The sequence below is a fragment of the Siniperca chuatsi genome, linkage group LG22 (genome assembly GCF_020085105.1).
Source record: "Siniperca chuatsi isolate FFG_IHB_CAS linkage group LG22, ASM2008510v1, whole genome shotgun sequence".
NCBI classification, from domain to species: Eukaryota; Metazoa; Chordata; class Actinopteri; order Centrarchiformes; family Sinipercidae; genus Siniperca; species Siniperca chuatsi.
In genome coordinates this window covers 15,986,718-16,008,284 of record NC_058063.1, presented here as the reverse complement: position 1 = coordinate 16,008,284, position 21,567 = coordinate 15,986,718, and the positions used below count along the sequence as shown (strand labels likewise).

The 21,567-nt window shown below is 39.4% G+C and overlaps 1 protein-coding gene across 1 annotated transcript in view; it reads left to right on the top strand.

Moving 5' to 3' along the window:
- The window catches only part of gal3st3 (galactose-3-O-sulfotransferase 3), a 37,640-nt gene extending 19,359 nt beyond the window's left edge, over positions 1-18,281 (top strand). Inside the window, exons 2-3 of the mRNA XM_044184616.1 lie at positions 10,031-10,133; positions 12,983-18,281. Of these exons, the coding sequence (XP_044040551.1) occupies positions 10,051-10,133; positions 12,983-14,309 (1,410 nt within the window). The 5' untranslated portion in view covers positions 10,031-10,050 and the 3' untranslated portion in view covers positions 14,310-18,281. The remainder of the gene's footprint in view (positions 1-10,030; positions 10,134-12,982) is intronic.
- The last annotated feature ends 3,286 nt before the right edge of the window (positions 18,282-21,567 follow it).

Here is a 21,567-nt window from a genome sequence, read left to right as displayed (position 1 = left end):
CATCAGTGTTCATCGGCTGCTTGTATTTAGCTCCAGTCTCCAACTGATAAATGTTGCTTATCACACACCCAATTGCTTTCGGTAATAAATAACAACAAATTGGACCTTGTAACAAAATTCATCTTGTGGTTTAAAAGTAGTTAGCAAGTTTGTCCTGCAGAGACGGAAAAAACATCTTACAGAGTTTTGAAACGCATTGAATGCTAATGGTATTATTTTTTGATTCACTGCTCAAAAAGGCAAAGACAAGGATGACAAGTAAATTAAAACAATTTAGTGATTTCACCAAATCAAATCTGTCATTGTGAATAAAGTATGTAAGTACAGAATACTGGTGAGAAAATAAAAGGATCCAGGAAGTCCACTTTGAGTACATTCAGGAGTTTGAATCATAGTTATTTATAATACTATGGGGAAGGATTTTACATTTTAACATTTTATCCTCTAATGTGACATCTACTTTCTTGCACGTATTAAATTTGGCCATGCAGTGAGTTGCCGGATGATACTGCATTGTGTTGTGGCTAAATTTGAGCTGGACGACTTCGCTTTTTTTTGCCAGAGCCGTGGCACCCCTGATGTGCCAATGTAGTGTCTCACTGAAATGAATGAAGAAGCTGCATTTTTGATGCATTTCTAATGTTGTTCTGAACATGGCTTTAGCGCTTTTACTGTCAAGGCCTCAGTATTTAGTATATTCAAATAGGTCTGGTGCTTAGTGACGGCTGTTTCCCCTGGTTTCCAGAAAAACAATTGACCAATCAGAGCCTTTTAGGTGTGATTATGGATGGGGATGTCATCCTTTTGTACCAAGCCAGATACAATAGCTGCAGATAAAGCCTCAGACGTAAGAAAAGAGCCTTCCTGGACAATAAACACATTTCTTAACTTAACCATGCTTTTTATTCATCTTCCCCCCACCCCCTCATGATTTATACAGTAGCTCTCCACAATGTGTTTCATAGTTTAAAAAAAGGTCTTAGCATTTCACTCTTGTCCCACTCTTGAGTAAATCCTCAAATCATTAAGAAAATAAAGTCTTTGTCCTTGAGCTGTAACTCATTGGCAGCTGCAGATGTTAACAGCAAGATAAATTTCTGTATTGGGCTGCAGCTGTTACCAGCACAGCCTCGACTCAGCCTGTCCAGTTGTTGTTTCTTTTTATTCTTCAACAAGGTCACCTCGTGAAATTCGACGCCTTTAAAACAAAGTCAAGCAAGAGTCACTGCACCTCGTAAATAGTAATAATCAGATGTGATACCTATTGATCCCTGCAGGTCGCAAAATTGCCTGGCTGCACTGGGAGGTCAGACCTCAGGGTCAGCAGCCCTCGAGCTGGGAGGGATCCAGTGTCTTGCTCAAGGACTTTTCAGCAGGACGGGTGCTCAGTCGCTACCACAGGGGCTTTAAAACTTACCTCTAGATTTACTGTATCCAGCCATGCATGTTTTGGTTTTGTTTGTCCAGGTTTTGAAATATCTGACTTTGAGATTTCATTGCAATCAAGGTGGATGGAATTTCATTTGTGGTGCTCAGAGCATTAAAAAATTCAATATCAACGTGTCCTTCCAGAAACACTACTTTGAATAATCTAGGGGCTATTTCATAGGGGAAATGTAGTTTAAATGAAAACAGTTTACTGTATTTTCTGTGGATTATCCAGCGTAACAGGGACCAATTTTGCCACTTGTTATGTAGCAGCAAATCTGTGAAACCTGCTTAAATGGAGTGCAAGCAGCAGGTATGATGCTGAATCTTTATCAGCTGATAATCAAACAGCAGTGGGTAGTGAAGAAGCTGTGGTAAACTTTCATTTCATATTTTTGGTCCTTAGGAGCACATATACTCTGCTAAATGTTCTGAACTTCAGTAAGATTCACTTACTTTGCTATTCCTGAAGCTTTCAGGCATATACCACAGCCTTCTTCAGCAGGTGGAGGTTTATCACAGTTGAAAGTGTTGGCAGAGACAGTTTAGTACCTTTTCACTGGGATTCATCCACTCCCATGTGAAATATTGTAGTAGGTGTAGTAGAGATAGTTTGTTTACTTGGATTTTGAGGTTTCTGGAAAGACACATTGCTGTTTCATTTTTTAAAGGAGCATTTTATGTCATAGTCCATTTACTAGTCACAGAGTGCTTACTTAGCCTGTGAAAACAGTTGTATAATGTCTTGTGTCAGTAATCTCAGTTTAATCTTGGATGCTACAGCTTGTGTTACAAACCAGTGGCATGGAATTCAAAAAACATGGCCTTTTTGCAGACAGGAATGTGCTAATGCTGTATTCATGTCATATAGAATGGATGGCAGAGATGGAAAAATGTCCATGTTTACGACTTGCGGGCATTCACGTCATCAGATGACTTCAGAGAGCTGTGTGACTGCAGAGTTGATCATGTGAGGATTAAAAATACTGTGCATTGACAATATAACCCTATATCTGTTAAATTTGGGTTTAATCTCCTTGAATAACAGTCTTTGGCTGATGTGAGACATCCATGTTTGGTTGGCATTCAGGAACTTTCGTATTATGAAGCAATAAGTCAGATTTGTCAAAGCTTTCAGAAATATACTCAGTATATATACTCATATATTCAGTTTCCCAGTCGTCAAAGCCTCCGTATACTCAGAAGTTGGATGTTGACATGATTGCTATTTACAAGTCAGAAACTGGCAATTACAATAACTCTATGACATAAACGCGGCATAAGGAATGATACTATCAAGTGGCATTATAGGAAATGTAGGATCCAAGGCATTTTGAGCTTGACTAACAGAGGACTAAACGCAGTGGTGGAAGAAGTATGCAGATCTTAGCAATACCACAAAAGTACAAAAGTATAAGCATCAAAATATATTTAAAGTACCAAAAGTAAAAGTACTAAATATTTAGAATGGCCCATTTCAGAATAATGTATATCATATTATTGGATTTTAATTATTAATCCGTCAATGTAGCCTATATATTACTTTAATGTTGCAGCTAGTTAAGGTGGGGCTAATTTTAATTACTTTATTGCTGAATTTCCCCCAGGGATCAATATAGCCTTGTCTTATCTTAACCTATAATAATAAATCATCATTTATTTGTTGGTTATATTTTGTATTATTAATATGAATTTGCAAAGTAACTGGTATCTAAAAATAAATGTAGTGGAGTAAAAAGTACAATATTTGTTCCAGCATAGGTAGTAGTAGTTTGTATGAACTGACCTTTTAACCCATGCTTGTCACTGTTACAGAAGTTCTCATTAATATTGGGAATGGAGCTTCAAATTGCCGTTGGAACATGTTTTTGCTTATGTTAGCGTACATAGCCTGTTACCCCAGGATCACTCGCTTGCTAGCATGACATAAAGTAGCATTTTCCACATTGCTGTTGAAGGGCAGCACTAATGCTAATGCACCCCTCGGGTCTGAGAGCTGACTCTGTGTGTTAGTGTGTATCTATTCACAGTGTTAGATGGTATGTCGGGTTTTGCCCTTGGTCTCCCGCAGCAACAGTCATCCTGTTACTGATGGCTGGACTATGGGTCATCTCCCTGGTGGCTGGGCCCTGAACAGCTGTGCACATATATGTGTGTGTGTGTGTGTGTGTGTGTGTGTGTGTGTATGTGTGTTTAAGAGGCAAAACGCGGGACAAGCTGACATATGTACATAAGCTATCATTTGTCATGGCTTGGTATGTTGGCTGGTTTGGATGCACAAAGACACACCATATGATAATAAAGTAGGAATTACAGATCACAAATCTCACTTTGATAAAACATGGGGGCTTAAAGTCTAAAAGTGTTTGTTATTTTTCTGAAACCTCATTCGATCATTTGAGGTATAAAAGTCCCTTAGGAGAGGTGAAAGGTCATCGCATGAAATCAGTACAGATGACAAGATCATAGAGCGAAGCAGCTGCTGTTGCCCTGGAGGACTGAGCATGAAGCTACCTTCATACGCTCATTAGGTTGTAGTCAGCTGTGTGTGAATATGTGTGTGTGTGTGTGTGTGTGTGTGTGTGTGACAATGTAAACGTGTGTGTGCGGAGTATAGTTGTTGTTTTTGTTCCTGTATCATGTAGTGCATGTCGGGTTTGTTGCCGTAGCTTGTCTGTGTGTTTTTCTCTATTTGTTTGTCTCACTGCTGTATTTCTGCAGAGCCAGGGACTGTGACACTCACCCCAGACTTAGGAGACAAAACTCTTCCATTCTTTTTCGTTGACTCATAACAGGTGACATTTTGGAGCTACCACATTTTCACACGGCAGCAGCAGTGACGTAAAAAAAAGACCTCCGGGACAGATGGAGGCAAGCTGACAAAAAGATAGAAGGGACAGAAGGAAAATAAGTGCAGGGAAAAGAAAGGAAATAAAGTTTGAATGTGAGAATAATTCCTTCACACATCTCCATCTGAAGGCACATTGTGTTTGTAAGCAGGCGCAGCCACACACAGAGAAGGGAAAAAAACAGATCCAGGGCTCAGAAATAAGCTCAAATCCAAAATGTCACACAAACAAAAAATATTCACTTATTCATGTATAGGAATGCAAAAGATTTATTGACAAAAGTTATGTGACGTTAACAACAATATATTCATAATTTTTATATTTACTCTACCATGGTGAAAATTGGGTTCTAATTAGCGCAGAGTGTATCTTAAATAGAGTATGACTGATATATAGGCAGGCCAATATTACCAGCTGATACTGTCTTATCACAAATTGCAGTACATAAATGTTTCATAGGCTACAATTTATATTATTTGCAACCCTGTCTCCTACAAACTAATTTACATACAAATCATTTGTTTTGACAAAAACATTAGGAGGTATTTGCTGCCTGAATTATGTTCACTGGCAAAGCGACGGAAGTGCTACGTTTGCAGAAAGTCGAGGTGAATGTTAGCCATTAAGCGCGGGACTTTGACACTAGAGACCAGAGATCGACTCCCGTTTGTGGTTACGTTTAGGCAACAGAAGCACTTTGGTTAAGGTTAGTGAAAGATCATGGATTCGGTTGAATATATAAGTGGATATTGTAGGAAAACAAATGAAATATGTTGTCAGTGAACATTTTGCTGATATGTACATACATTATGTTGAAAAAACAATCCAGGTGGGAATACGTAACTCTCAAAATTAGTTTGCTGTTGTAGATTTGTAGTACATAAATGTAATTTCAAGGAGACCTATATTTTATTTATTAAAGAGCAATATATTTTTGTTTTTATTGATAGTTAATTTTGAAAATGATTTCCAATGAAGTTGACCGTTCAAAATTTACAGTAACATTGTCTTTGGTTTTAAAGTATATTGTTCAGCTGCAAAATATCAGTATATCTTTATCACAGCACTTCAGTTTGAGTGGTCCTTGCCATAATAATTGTTTTGGTCAAACTATTCATTCTGTGGTCAATTATGAACTTTCAAGCTTAAATTCACTAAAATAATATGAGCCATAAATTATTTACGGCATGTTTTTTTATGTAAAACAAAACAAACATCAGATCTTTAGTCTTTTCAAATAGCTTTATCAGTATCAGCCTCAAAAGGCTCTACTCTTAAAACACTTAAATGCACATGTGCTCTGGCTCAGTTTTAATTACCACATGGGAGCGACTAACTTTTGCCTCCTGAGCTTTTACCTCTGAGAGATAAACATTCAAGAATACCAGTGAATGCTCTTATTTAAAATCTTTGGCGAGTGACCACGATGTAAAACAGATAATCCATTCTGAGGCCTGCCTTAAAGGATTAGTTAAAATCCTCCGCTGAGGAAGCTTCACATCAGGTGGTTCTTTACCTTCATGTGTTGAAATCCTTTAAAACACACACCTCCATGTGGATTATCCCTCATTTAACCATTAAATCAATACACAAATAAGATTTCTTTTCTCCTATATTTTTCTAAATCATTGTCTGCTAACAGAGGGATCGGATGTCCTCTCACTACGCTTTCATATCTGCAGCGATCGTAAGAGAAACCTAATAAGACCATTATAATTAAAGAGGCCAGAGTGTTGGTGCAGAAGGAGGAGGTGAAGGGAGGAGAAGATGGCAGCAGATGAGGGTGGATGAAGGGGAGAGGTCGAGTCTGTCTGCTGAAAGCCACTTAAATCCCTTTCTTATTAACTCTCTGTGACACATGATCTACCCCCATCCCCTCATGCACGCACACACACACACACACACACACACACACACACTCAGGGCTATGAACCAGCTCTTCTTACTACAAGAAACAGCCCCTGAATCTCTGCTGCATGGTTTCATTGTGCTAAAGATGTCCTATCAGTGCCTAGCATCAGCTGCAGTGCTGCATTTTACAGCATCCCACTACTCTTTGAATAAGGGGGGATTAGTCTGTGCTTCGTTTCATTAATGCTTCATTCAAAACAGGTATTACAGTGACATTTTTCTATGCAAATGGGACCTAACCTTGAGCTGAAGAAGCCAGTGTAACTAAATGTAACCAACCTGGAAAAGGTGACATTTCTGAGGATAGTAATGAAAAGTTCATCCTGTTCCACTTCATACACGTTTTTTAAGGAGTATTGGAGATGGAGGGATGGGTGATATAGCTTATGAATAATATCTTGATATTTTCAGGCTATGCCGCGTAAATTATCAAATAGTGCAAACATATGATAATCTTGTGGAATATGATGCAATTCTGTAGATTAAACTACCCAACAGTATATAAAGTAGTTGAAATTAGCTCAAGCTGAAACATCTACACCAGTAAAATGCAACATACACATCAATGCAACAGTAATATTAATTACTATTAATTACAGTAACGTTAATTAGCTAGCTTTTCACAGTCTGGACCAACTCTGCTTTGAAGTGTGTGTGCTAGAACACCACACAGCCTTTCAGTAACTATTATACTGCAACCTGAGTGTCGTTCTAGGAAGCATGGACAAACGTGACAACATTTTGTCATTTAATTTGAAGGACTTGTTGAATTATTAAGATCTGGCAACACTGTGACATCACTACATCACTACAAGTCTGATGCTGCAGGAAACACGAGCAGTCAGACAATCAGACAGGTTCTAAACAAGCCAGCAGTTTAGTTTAGCAGATTATCTAAAACACTTATTTGGAGGTAAATCGAAAGTAAGAGCCTTCAAAATGTCGATAATGTTCCTTCATTGCAAAGGAAAAGTTATAGCCAATTTTCTGCATGTAGTTTTACATTTTTCTTTATCATTATACATTATGCATACTGTACACATTTAGCCTAACATGACTGTAGACTCAGTCTTGTTTTCACCTTCTGGATTGTTTTTTGACTGGAATACACATTCAAGTTATTTTCATCCAGATGCTTTCTTTATTTCTCTTGTACATTTTTGAATTAGAGTCCTCCAGCTTCTGTATAAGTGCAATTTTCACACAGATTTGAGAGACCTTAAGTGAATTTCCCTTTTATTTAAATACAATCACGCCACCTCTGATATTAACTTCAGTCTGAGCACACCTTCAGGGGTGTCTTTGCTGTTCATAAAATCCAAACTGCTGCCCCATCCCTTGCTAAATACAAAGGGATCGGACAATGAAGTTGCTGAGGTGACTACGTCCTGGCAGAGACTTTCATCTCCTCCTGTCTGTGTCAGGTGATTAACAGTAAGGAGAGGATGATATGACGAGGGCACGGTAATGAAAACACTCGATTTGGCATGGTGAAAAAGAAATAAAACAGAAACTGTGGCAGAACAACATTAAGGTGTCATGTTTAATGCGATGGATTATCCAGCTCAGGCAATTTTCAACTCACTGGAGGTTATTTTTCATGCTGTAAAAGATATAATGGCAGCAAATGGCTTCTTCTGAAGGGAGAAAAATATGAACATGAATATCTCCAACTACTCAGACTGTGTTCAGACAAAACAGGAACAATGTAAGGGAGAGAGGAAGCATATTTTTAAAGAACATTTTATTTATTAAAGAGTACGAAGGAACCTTAAAAGTACTGTGAGTTGTTTTCAGACGCAGATGTGCTGAACCTTGCCAGAACCTTCTCTCAAAGCCGATTTGTACTTGTAGCAGAAAATGATTTTGGCATGCTGTATATAAAAGGATAGATTGGTAGAAGAATTGAGCCCTGCACTTAGAGCCAAACTGTCTTTTTCAAGGGCTTGCTGGGTGAGCTATTTCACACACTGAAATTAGTTTGAAATATGATGGACAATTGGTTGTATTGCCTTCAGGAGCAGTCTGAATTTCCTGTTTCTTGGGCAGATGTCTTGTTACTGGTGTTTCCAGTTTCCCTGGTAACAGTTATGATGCAGAAATTTGAGAATACATAAACCATTAGTCAAGCGTCAGGAAAATAACAATTGATTAACCCTTTAGTGTTCTCTTTTTTTGTCATTGCATATTAAATATCCTTGGGTTTTGGACTGTTGTTTGGATAATTCTGCATCATTGTGATTTGTAATGTGGAAGATAAAGATTAACACCCAACTGGCTTTTCTTGAAAAAAAAAATGTAAAAAAGGAAAATATAAGATACAATTGTGGTCAGATTATTATCAGTAGGGCAGAGGACATGCTGTATTGACATTGACAAAAGATTAACTAGCCAAAAACCAACCAAACTGCATCTACAACAATCTGTGCATCAATTAGTGTGAGAGCATTAGTCTGTTTATTATCAGAGTAGGATTAGTGTTGTTGTGCATTTGTGTATGTGCCTGCACGTGTGTGTTTATGCACATTCCTACTGAGCCCAGCCATCAAAGCAGCACAATCCCAGCTGTTCAAGTGTTTTGGAATTTAAAAAAATGAATGTCAGCATTCACGTTTCTCTCTTAATCCTCTACAACTGAGGTCAGCTGTCAGTTCTTCACTGAATGCTTTACTACTATTTGGGAAATATATCATGATTTTACTTAGAATCTGGGACTCACTTTTTTCGACCACAGTTATTTAATTTGCACATGAAACATAAATGACAGATTAATAGATAATGAAAATAATTATTATTTTCTGCCTTGAAAAAATAAATGATACAGTTCTGTTTGATTTGAAAGCAGGTTACAATAATATAAATCTAAATACCAGTATGTTTGGCAAGAGTTAATACTCTCATACCAAAATCACAGTCTGTGCAGCAAACCCTTAATGATCCCATTTACTTGAGTGGGTGGCAGTAACACTGCCATGGTCAGTAGTTTCCCACTGGGGTCACACAGTACATGCTCGAAATTGATGCACTCATGCTCCTCCATGATTTTGGATAAAAGCATCCACCAAATGGCGTATGCAGTGTAAAATACAGCTTGCTTTGAGTAACGTGAGCTGGCTTTCATGGCTGTTGGCATGTGTGTGGACGGTAACAGGACAGTGTAATCAAGGAGAGACATCGGCTATTGTTATGCAAGTGAGATGCCGTCGAGGGAGGCTTGGACTTCTTCCCAGGTTCCATAGCTGTCCTAGCGTTTTGGTGGTGCGGGTCAAGTGACACGGGGAGTTTCTGCCACATTGCACTCTGACTGTGAAGTGCTGTTGGTTTTTCACATATGCATGTCCCTCATTACTGACAGGACCTAATGTGTGGGGCCATCTGTCCACAGTTTGAGCCAAGAGAATATAAAAGGGTGTAACAATTAATGTGACTATTACAGCTGTGGAAGGTAATGAAGGTATCATTCACTGTATTATTACAAAGTGACAAAAGCCAATCCTCACTACCCTCTCCCGCTAATGGATCCCGGCCATTATTTGCTGAATAAATCCTCCTCACCGTGTCTGTCTCTTCCTCTTGGCTGCTTTCTCTCTTCCCTTTTCTTCCTGTCCTTCCACTCCTCATTTTTGCTTCCTTCATCTTTCCATCTTTTCTCCCTCTGAACCTCCCTTTTCTCCTCTTGTTGCTTAATTCCCCATTGCCCATTTTCACCGTTGTTTTCCTTCCACCTGATCCTCATTTTCGCTTTCTCATTACACCTCCACCTGCCCTCGTTCTTGTGCTTTCCTACTCTACCTCTACTTATGTTCTCTATTCACCTCACTCTTCTTCTCTACCTCCCACAGTCCCAGTGAAGCAGATAGAGATGTCGCAGAAGAAGATATTCCTGGTCTTTATCGCCATCAGTACTGTCAGTCTTCTGCTGCACCATGGGGGCCACTTGAGCTGGTGAGTGATTGAAACTATATGTTATGCAAACACACACTTACTCACATTAAAAACCTTCTATCTCTCTCTCTCTCACACACACACACACACATATATCCATATATATATATATATCCATATATATATATATATATATATATATATATATATATATATATATATATATATATATATATATATATATATATATATATATATATATATATATATATATATATATATATATATATATATATATATATATATATATATATATATATATATATATATATATATATATATATATATATATATATATATATATATATATATATATATATATATATATATATATATATATATATATATACATATATATATATATACACATATATATATATATACATATATATATATATATATATACACATATATATATATATATATACATATATATATATATATATACATATATATATATATATATATATATATATATATATATATATATATATATATATATATATATATATATATATATATATATATATATACATATATATATATATATATATATATATACATATATATATATATATATATATATATATATATACACATATATATATATATATATATATATATACACATATATATATATATATATATATATATATATATATATATATATATATATATATAGATGGTCCCTCCTCAGCATGTCTTCCTCTGTTCCCCATTGCCTGAGACATTCCCTAAGATGACGTGCTCAGGGAATGTCTCAGGCAATGGGGAACAGAGGAAGACGTGCTGGAGGAGGGACCATCATAGGAGGACAAACCCCTACATGGGATGTACCACCGGAACATAACTGAAGTGGCTGATATCAAGAAGTCCTACCAATGGCTAGAGCGGGCTGGATTGAAGGACAGCACAGAGGCACTCATCATGGCTGCACAGGAGCAGGCCCTGAGCACCAGAGCAATAGAGGCCCAGATCTACCACACCAGATCCAAGGTGTAGGCTGTGCAAAGAGGCCCCTGAGACAATCCAGCACATAACTGCAGGGCGTAAGATGCTGGCAGGAAAAGCATACATAGAGCTCCATGTCCAATGTCCGAGCCAAGATCCTGTGGGACTTCCAGATCCAGACTGACAGAATGGTAATGGCGAACCAGCCTGACATCATGGTGGTTGACAAACAGCAGAGGAAAGCCGTTGTGGTTGACGTGGCGATACCAAGCGATGGCAACATCAGGAAAAAGGAACATGAGAAACTAGAGAAGTACCAAGGGCTCAGAGAAGAGCTGGAGAAGGCCTGGAAGGTGAAGGCAACAGTGGTGCCCGTGGTCATCGGAGCACTCGGGGCAGTGACCCCCAAACTGGAGGAGTGGCTACAGCAGATCCCTGGAAGAACACCAGACATCTTAGTCCAGAAGAGTGCAGTACTGGGAACAGCGAAGATACTGCGCAGAACCCTCAAGCTCCCAGGCCTCTGGTAGAGGACCCGAGCTCGAAGGATGAGACCACCCGCGGAGGGTGAAGGACAACGTTTTTTTTTTTTATATATATATATCCATATGGTGCTAATTACTATAAAAAATCTGACATGTCTTTTTCTTTTAAAGTGAAATTAATAGAGGGATTGGCTTATTATAATACTCAGACATGAGAGTTTCAGTGCAGAGGCACTGCCAAGTTGGTCGAGGGACCAATTATAAAAGTAGAGGGATCGTAGATCTTTGACTGCCCTGTTCTGTTCTTGTACCCTTTTCAACTTAACGTTTTGCTCATAAAACCTTCTCCCCAATTCTGTCTTTACTGTCTCCATTCATTGAATGTTATTGCTCTGCCCCTCGTCTCTCTACTTTTCACACATTGTTTCCACATCTTTTCAATATCTGACCCTCTAGTTCAGTCTGCAGTGAATACTACATGCTGTTATACTGTATTCAGTATGTATGCATCCAATACTACATATGATTGGACTTTTCTTTGATTTTATATTTAGTTCTTTTGCCATGTTAAAAATGTATCATGAATATTCATCTTAATTAGATTTTGGCTACACTGATACTCCTGATGCATCCTGTTTCATTGTTTACCATCTGTTTGGGAAACAACAAGATGCAAAGAATGAAGTTTTAGGTCCTATAGTGACAGTCATCGTCATACTGAATTTTTTTCTTTATGTCGTATGCATACTCAAAACATTTTACTTGTTATACATTTTCAATGAACACTGCACGTGAAAAAATTGCCTTGTGTTAGTATGTAGCAGGGCTAGGACATATTATTAAATCATTATTACGATAAGAATATTTTTCCAATAACAATACATATCACAACAAGGAAAATAATTTAAATCACACATTAAATAAGATTAAATAATCAAATTAATGTAGTGCGTCAGACAAAAAACTCTTTACACATATAACACAAAAATTTGCATTAGTGATTTTGTTAGTTTTTAATTAAGTTCATATCATCAGACTATCATTCCATTGAAACTCAGTAAATGATCATATTGATTAATCACCCAGCCATAGTATGCAGTACAAACAATTCAGACAAACTTCTCATAATATCTTGCACTTTCTGATGCTTCATCCTCCAGTGGCTTTATCCTACTTCATCATCTGACGCCTTTCCTCTTTCTCCTCTCCTTTCAATTCCCCACAGATACACTGATTTTTACTTTACTGTTGTACTACATCTGTCCTGTCCTACACTTCAGTCTCTTCCATTATTTGTCCAGTGTCTGTGCAATTATGCCACTAATGTCACAATTTTATTTGGAGTAGCTGTTTCTTTTTCTGGAGCTAATGGAGCTTCAAATACATTATTACACTTTCTTTTTCTTTCTCCAGGACCATGGAGGCCTTCCACCTTGGTTGTCCTGCCCTCCGTTCCCACCCTGCCCCAGGCCTGAAACCTAAGCACACCAATGTGGCCTTCCTCAAGACACACAAAACGGCCAGCACCACCATGCAGAACCTGCTTTTTCGCTTCGCAGAGCGCAACAACCTCACAGTGGCGTTGCCCATGCAGGCCTGCAGCCACCAGTTCTGCTACCCACGCTCCTTCACCTCTCACTTTGTCCACCCACACACGCTACCGCCAAACATCATCACCAGCCACATGCGCTTCAACAAGGCAGAACTGCAGCGCCTGATGCCCAACGACACAATATATATCACAATCCTGAGAGAACCCGGCTCCATGTTTGAATCCTTGTTCAGTTACTACAACCAGTACTGTCAGAGCTTCAAGAGGGTACCCAATGGTTCCCTGGAGGCTTTCTTAGAGGAGCCCTGGCGCTACTACCGACAAGATGAGAAGGACTCCATGTATGCACGCAACACCTTGACCTTCGACTTGGGCGGAGACAAGGATCGCACAGCAACAGATGTGGCATATGCGCGGACCTTTCTGACAGAGGTGGAGCGCGTTTTCTCCCTGGTGATGATTGCTGAGTACTTTGATGAGTCACTGGTTCTCCTTCGCCATCTCCTCTCCTGGGATCTGGATGACATTCTGTATGTTAAACTCAACATGCGGACGCCAAGCTCAAAGCGGAGCCTGACACCGGTACTTTCTGCAAAGATCCGTGCCTGGAATTCTGTAGATGCACATCTCTATGACCACTTCAATGCCTCATTGTGGCGCCAGCTGTCAGTTCTGGGTCCAGCATGTGTGGCAAGGGAGGTGCGACTCCTTCGGCGAGCCCAGGAGAGGCTAATGAGAAGCTGCTTCGGTGGGCGGATGCCACTTCTCCGCTCAGCCGCGCAGATCAAAAACAAGGATCTCCGTCCCTGGCAGCCTAGTGGAAAAGTCGACATTGTGGGTTACGACCTCCCGGTAAATCTGACCCGTGGGTTCTCGAGCCAGGCCCAGGAGCTCTGCCTCAAGCTCATCATGCCAGAGGTCCAGTACACAAGGGTGCTTCTACGTTCCCAATCACTGCACTACCGTCGAGGCTACCAGCTCCGGCCTCCACAGCAGTCTCATCCCCTCCAGCAGCCAATACGCGCAGTCCTGCCACGACATCCTCAAGTGCAACGCAGCCAACCACCCCCTGCAGCCCCTGGCCCTGCATCAGGAACAGGGTCCACCTCCACCTCAAAGCCTGCTGCAAGTACTCAAGGTTGGACCACAAAGTTAGGGCCTAAATCCTCACAGACCCAGGACTCATAGACTGAAAATAGAGACTTGAATATAATCTGAGTGCCCAACAGACTGCATTGTTCTACCCATCTTGACCCTTGAGACAATGGTGTTTGGTTGGTGGGGGGTGTTGGAAACAAGGGCATCCTTGGGAAAAAGTCTGTCCATTCCAGACAGAGTTTCTGTAAAAAATAAATGAGGAAAAAGGAGGGAAAGAGGCTTAGACATATCTGGACTTTAACATGAATCTCTCCTCTCTGGTCTGTGAAACAGTATCAGGGTTGGCAGAAACAAGGGTGGGAGAAATCTACACTAGGACTCCACTCAGTTGCACGCCTCAACATGCCTGACCACAGCGGATGGGAGAGGGTTTTAGTGAAAGTGGGTCTTTGAAGCAAATCTGTTATGTGCGACCAGGACTCAGTAGGGAAGTGGCGATATCAGGCCTATTGTGAGGCACAGAGTAGGCATTGTGTGTATCACACTGGTATAGTATCATGTTACTTGCTTTCATTCTCTATTTCTCTCTCTCTCTCTCTTTCTCTCTCTCTCCCTAACATATGCCATTTAAAGTCCTTGAGAGAGACATAATGACATAAAGAGATCAGCTGTCAGGCTTCCAAAGAGTCTCCTTAGAGGCCAGACAGACATTGAGATCACCTGCAACCATTAATACAACATCACAATCAACGACTCTCCTCTTCTTCTTCTCTTACAAACTCTAGAGCCTAAAGCACTGGAGGGAGGGGGGTTAAAAAGCCAGATAGACAGAGAAAGAGAGAGACCTTATCCAGAGGGTAAGCTTAAACACTGCTGGATACTCAATGTGGCCACCCATTATCGCTATGACTCACACAGAGACTGAACACACACATAAAGCCTGTGTCCCTTCAGTCTTTGACCTCTCTGGCTTCCTCCCTGCATCCTTCTCGCCATCCTCCATCCTCTCATCCCTGCTGCTGCCCTCTGGCCAGGCTCTCAATCCAGAGAGCAGCACTGACATCTTGCTTTCTTCAACCCGGTTCAACTCTGATTGCAGCCTCCCTCTGACTAACAACTGAGATCGCATCTTGCATCGTAGAGACTTTACGTTGAAGACAAGGTTTCTGGATGTCGGGTTTTATTTTAATCTTGGGCGTTATTGCAATAAGATCTCCAGGTCTACATTCTATATGAAAGGCATGGATTTTATAACATACCAGCAACCCCACACCGCACACATTGGCACAAGCAAAAACATAAAACAACTTGACAGGACAAAGACCTGAAGCCTGTGGGTCGCAGTGTTTGAATATTTAATCGTCAACTCTCACAGCCATCCTATGGCCCATGTTCTTGGGTTACATGGCCATACATTTTCATTAAGAATACAAGGACCAGGCAAAAGCTGCTCATTCTGAACCTGGAAGCGCAGGAGGACAAAGTGAGAGCATCAACGTATGGTGCTTTAAGCCTTGCAAGGCTGGTGGGCCGGCTGGGTTGGCTGGGATCTTAAAATGTCATCACTTATCTCAGCTGTGATCCCTTTTTAATGCATTCTGCTCATATTTAATCTGTCATTTGTGTTCTTTTATTCCTCCAGCAGGGTACTGCTAAGTAACTGGGGGGCAGAGGAAGGATGTCTGTGTGTATTTGTGTGAGTCTGTGAAAGTGTGTGTGTGAGCCAGGAAGTGCTTCTGCTTCATGTTGTGATTTTTTTCCATGGCCAGCCAAGTTGGCATAGCAACAAAAGGAAGTAATGTGTGTGAGATTTATTAAAACTATATATTATTTATTATCAGGACTTGGAAGAGTCCCATTACTGTATTTTTAACTGTTATTTTTCACAAATCACTGGATAAAAACTCGAGTGAGTGGAACCTCATATGTTCAGCATAACACTTCAGGCAACAGATATGGAACAAGGCATGTGGCAATGATATAAAAAATTCATTCTACACATGTTTTGCATAATGCAATTTTACAAAGACCATGACTGAAAACCTCACATTGAAACAAGTGTATTTGCTTTAAAATGAATCTTTCATACAGCAGCTTAAGTGCTCAACCACACAATGCTTTTGTGGTTGGAGTCTGTCACACTGTAGGTAACAATAATGAAAAACACACAAACTGCTGCTGCTCAGACAGGAATAAAGAATGGAGCAGGTGGAAAACAGACCTGAGTAGAGGATAAACAGTTTTATGAAGTGGCTGTGAATATTTAAATTCAAAGTGTGCTTATCTGAACTTACTGGGAAACCTCAGCTTTGAAAGCAGGAGATGCACAGCAGTTTATTTACTTACAGGTATTTGAAATGTGAAGATATGTGGAGTATTTCTACATACACTTGAAAAAAGTTATCTTTAAAAGATAAAGCTGCCGTTTTTCTGAATTTTTCTTACTGTCAACAACGATAAGACCAAAACCAACAATGTGTAAGTCCATTTGCCAGCTTGTCTGTGGTACATTGATTCCTGCTGAAGACATAAATCTTTAAAAACGGGTCACAAATATATAGTTGCTTTTGTTTTTTAAAGGCTCAGTAATTTCCTAAAACAGCTGGGCACTGTAGTTTTTAGCAAGTGTTACTCAAACAGAAGTAAATTGTGCATTTGTTGGGGACTATTTTCAGGTGAAGATGAATACACATTTAGTGCACTAGTGACAGTGTATGTGTTACAGAAAAGACAGGTAGGAAACACAGAGATGGAATCAGAATGTTCTTTATTGGATTATTGCCAGATATTGTAGGTATGGAGAGAGGGAAAGACTCGCTGGAGAAGGGCAAATAGGTGTAATCCCGAGTAGCGTGGAGAGTTCTAGTCACGAATGAGGTCAGACACATACTGAGGTGAGTGCAGGGCTTATATGCTGGCAGGGCTTATATGATTGGGATCTAATGGGGAGCAGGAGTGTTATTGGGAGCAGGTGTGGGTGATTAGTGGATGGTGGAGCCTGGCGTATCTGTGACAGTATGTAGGACTGACTCAAAATAAACTACAGTGCCCCTGTTCATCGTAATGATGGAACATGTCAGCCAGTGCACCAGTGTGACACATTGATTGTGTGGTGATTGAGTGAAGTCTATGTGACAGAGCAATAAGCTATATCAGGCTTTAACCACACAGCCAATACTTGTTAGGATAAATTAATTGTTGGGTTTGGTCTTTTCATGGGATTTGTTGACAGTCGGAGAAATATGGAATATCACCAGCTTTATACTTTAAATCAGTTTGCTGATGATGCTGATCCTCAAATATATTTGAGCTGCTACATGTAAAAGAAAGCTGCTACATGTAAAAGAAAGCATTTTGTCTTTGAATGAAATTCCTGATTTGCTTCAACCTGCTGTAAAATAACTAGAAAACACTGAATTGGCCTGCGTTTGTCTTTCACAAATTAAGCATTTATGGAGTCCCAAAGTGTCCAATATTAAACAAACAAGGCTATAAAATATACAATCATGTGAATAAATACAGTCCAAACTAATAAAATTGTGAGATAATCCAATAGTTTTAAAACTCGGAGGTTCATTTTTATTGTTACTATTACGGTTTCAAATGTTCCAAACATTTTTCCGAAGTGACCGTTTCATAATGCCACTTTTCACCACAATAATTTTTTTGCCAACCAAGACAAACAGGGCAAAGGCAGCTTTTTAAACACACTTCGGAAAAGGAACATTTTGGAATAAAAACAGTTGGAATGAAGTCAAAATTACCAGAAACAAACTGGGAAATAAAGCAGGATGAAATAGCATTTTATAAGAAAGAGCTGAGTTGTGTGACATTGTGTTGGATTATTTCACAATTTCATGGCTATATTACAGATTTTGTCTGCATTTTCTGATGTGATAATTTATTTCATAATGTCTTATATATTCATTTAATTTTGAACACTTTGGGTCTCCATAAGCATTGGCACACATTTAGATATTTAACCTTAAGGTTAAGTTCATGTACTATCAATACTCGCATAAAGGGTATAATAAACTAATGCTCAAATGCATTCCTGTTGTACATCAAACTTTCTGCCATTTGTATACAAAAAAGGGTAAATACACTAAATAGTACAATAAAAATAGGTATTTGAAAATACAGTTGTATGCAAAAGTTTAGGAACCCCTGACAATTTCCATGATTTTCATTTATAAATATTTGGGTGTTAGGATCAGCAATTTCATTTTGATCTATCAAATAACTGAAGGACACAATATTTCAGTAGTGAAATGAGGTTTATTGGATTAACAGAAAATGTGCAATATGCATCAAAACGAAATTAGACAGGTGCATAAATTTGGGCACCCTTGTCATTTTGTTGATTTGAATACCTGTAACTACTTAGCACTGATTAATTGGAACACACAATTGGTTTGGTGAGCTCATTAAGCCTTGAACTTCATAGACAGGTGCATCCAATCATGAGAAAAGGTATTTAAGGTGGCCAATTGAAAGTTATTCTTCTCTTTGACTCTCCTCTGAAGAGTGGCAACATGGGGGCCTCAAAACAACTCTCAAATGACCTGGAAAAAAAGATTGTTCTACATTATGGTTTAGGGGGAGGCTACAAAAAGTTATCGCAGAAATATAAGCTGTCAGTGTCCACTGTGAGGAACATAGTGAGGAAATGGAGGACCACAGGCACAGTTCTTGTTAAGGCCATCAGTGGCAGGCCACATAAAATATTGGAGAGGCAAAGGCGAAGGATGGTGAGAACGGTCAAAAACAGCCCAGACCACCTCCAAAGACCTACAACATCAACTTCCTGCAGATGGTGTTACTGTGCATCGTTCAACAATTCAGCGCACTTTGCACAAGGAGAAGCTGTATGGGAGAGTGATGCGAAAGAAGCCTTTTCTGCACACACGCCACAAACGGAGTCGCTTGAGGTATGCAAACACACATTTGGACAAGCCAGCTTAATTTTGGAATAAGGTGCTGTGGACTGAAACAAAGATTGAGTTATTTGGTCATAACAAGGGGCGTTATGCATGGTGGCAAAAGAACACAACGTTCCAAGAAAAACACTTGCTACCCACAGTAAAATTTGGTGGAGGTTCCATCATGCTGGGTTGTACTGGGAATCTGGTTAAAGTTGAGGGTCGCATGGATTCCACTCAATATCAGCAGATTCTTGAGAATAATGTTGAGGAATCAGTCACAAAGTTGAAGTTACGCCGGGGCTGGATATTTCAACAAGACAACGACCCAAAACACTGCTCAAAATCCACTCTGGCCTTTATGCAGAGGAACAAGTACAATGTTCTGGAATGGCCATCCCAGTCCCCAGACCTGAATATCATTGAACATCTGTGGGGTGATTTGAAGCGGGCTGTCCATGCTCGGCAACCATCAAACCTAACTGAACTGGAGATGTTTTGTAAGGAGGAATGGTCCAAAATACATTCATCCAGAATCCAGACACTCATTACAGGCTATAGGAAGCGTCTAGAGGCTGTTATTTCTGCTAAAGGAGGCTCTACTAAATATTGATGTGATTTTTCTGTTGGGGTGCCCAAATTTATGCACCTGTCTTATTTCGTTTTGATGCATATTGCACATTTTCTGTTAATCCAATAAATCTCATTTCACTACTGAAATATTACTGTGTCCTTCAGTTATTTGATAGATCAAAATGAAATTGCTGATCCAAACACCCAAATATTTATAAATGAAAATCATGGAAATTGTCAGGGGTTCCTAAACTTTTGCATACAACTGTACTTTTCCTCCCATGTTTGTGTCTGACTAGGAGCCAGCTGAAGAGTATGTTTTATTTCCTCTCAACTGTTCATTTATGATCCATTTCTCCATGTCTGTGAGTCTCTCTAAGTGCTCTTTTGATTGTATGAGTCCTTCGCCGGCTGTTCTGCTTCTTGTGAGAGAGTTTCAGTAATGGTCATGCTGTCGTGTCTAAAGTGTCTATTCCAGTGCTATTCTTCTCTGAAAATGCCAGAGGAGCTGTAAAAACAGTACGCTAAAATCTCATCTTCACATTAACTGCACCTTCTTTTTTTCATCCCAAAGTTGTTTTTTATTTTTGTTTTACTAGAAAATATAACTGGGCTTCTTTCTTGTGGTGTCAGAGTATTTTTTTGGGTCTTTGCTGAGGAAGTAAATTAGAAACAGTTCATTGACATCAGTTGAAAGTGGCATAGGACTATTTAATAATTCTCTGACCGTGTTTTCCTCCATTGCCTCTTCGATCTGCTCATTTATTTCTGTCCCCTGTTTATGGACTTATCTGTGAACTGAGAAGAATGAACTTTTTTTTTCATTTTGGTGATCGAGTGGAAGAGTTTGGGTGGGTGTCGGGGCTCTGAACAAATGGCTAATGACAATCAGAGCTAGGGGCCCCAAAGCTTTGTAATGATGGACGGTGAACGTGATGAATAAAGTGAATGATTTCAATTCATCTGCGAGTGAATGTGTTTTTGTCTTTGCCATTTCTCTTTTCAATGCAGATTTATTCAGATATGCACAGACTTGAACTATTCTGAATATAGGACCAATACACACACACACACACACACACACACACAGTGATACATAACACACAGCGACAGTTGCTCAATTAAGATTCTGATTCTAAATGGTTTCTATTTCCCTGAAGACCTAAACCAGACATTTCAGCCTGCAATCATTTGTTTGAAATTACCTCCATCCAGCATGCATGCCTAAATGAATGAACAAATTGCTTCTTAGAGGGACAAAAACAAAATGCAAAGCAGTGTGTATGATATGACTGATTGACTGACACACGATGCTGCCCCCCACCCCCCCCGCCCGCCTGTCTGTCATTATGACCTGCTGTTGCCATGGCAATGCCTGCTGTGAGGTGGCCCTTTGGACCGGCTGCCTCTGCACCTCTCTATTTTGCTGCCTTTCTTTTTGTTAGTCTTGTCTATCATATAATCATGGTTGTAATCATAAGCATAATTATTATAAGTAACTAATAATAACATAATGACGACATAATAAAATGGCAAAAAGAGAAACATACCAGGTTGTTAAAAAACACTCAAAGTTCCATTTACTTTCTTTTTCTCTTTACTTTCTCCTGATACAAACTTGCTGTATGCATCTGCGAGGCAGGTGCTGTGCAGAGACAGCACTACATGGGAGTGAGAGTGATATATTAAACAACATTGTAGAGAAAATAAAAAATAAAATAAACCATCTGTGAGATTTCAATATTACCCCGTTGTCCACTGCACAAGACACTCATTTCCTATGCTGCTCTTTTTTCTACTCTCTTTATGCACCAGGTCTGTTCTCTGATGTGTGAAATTTACCTAATATACAA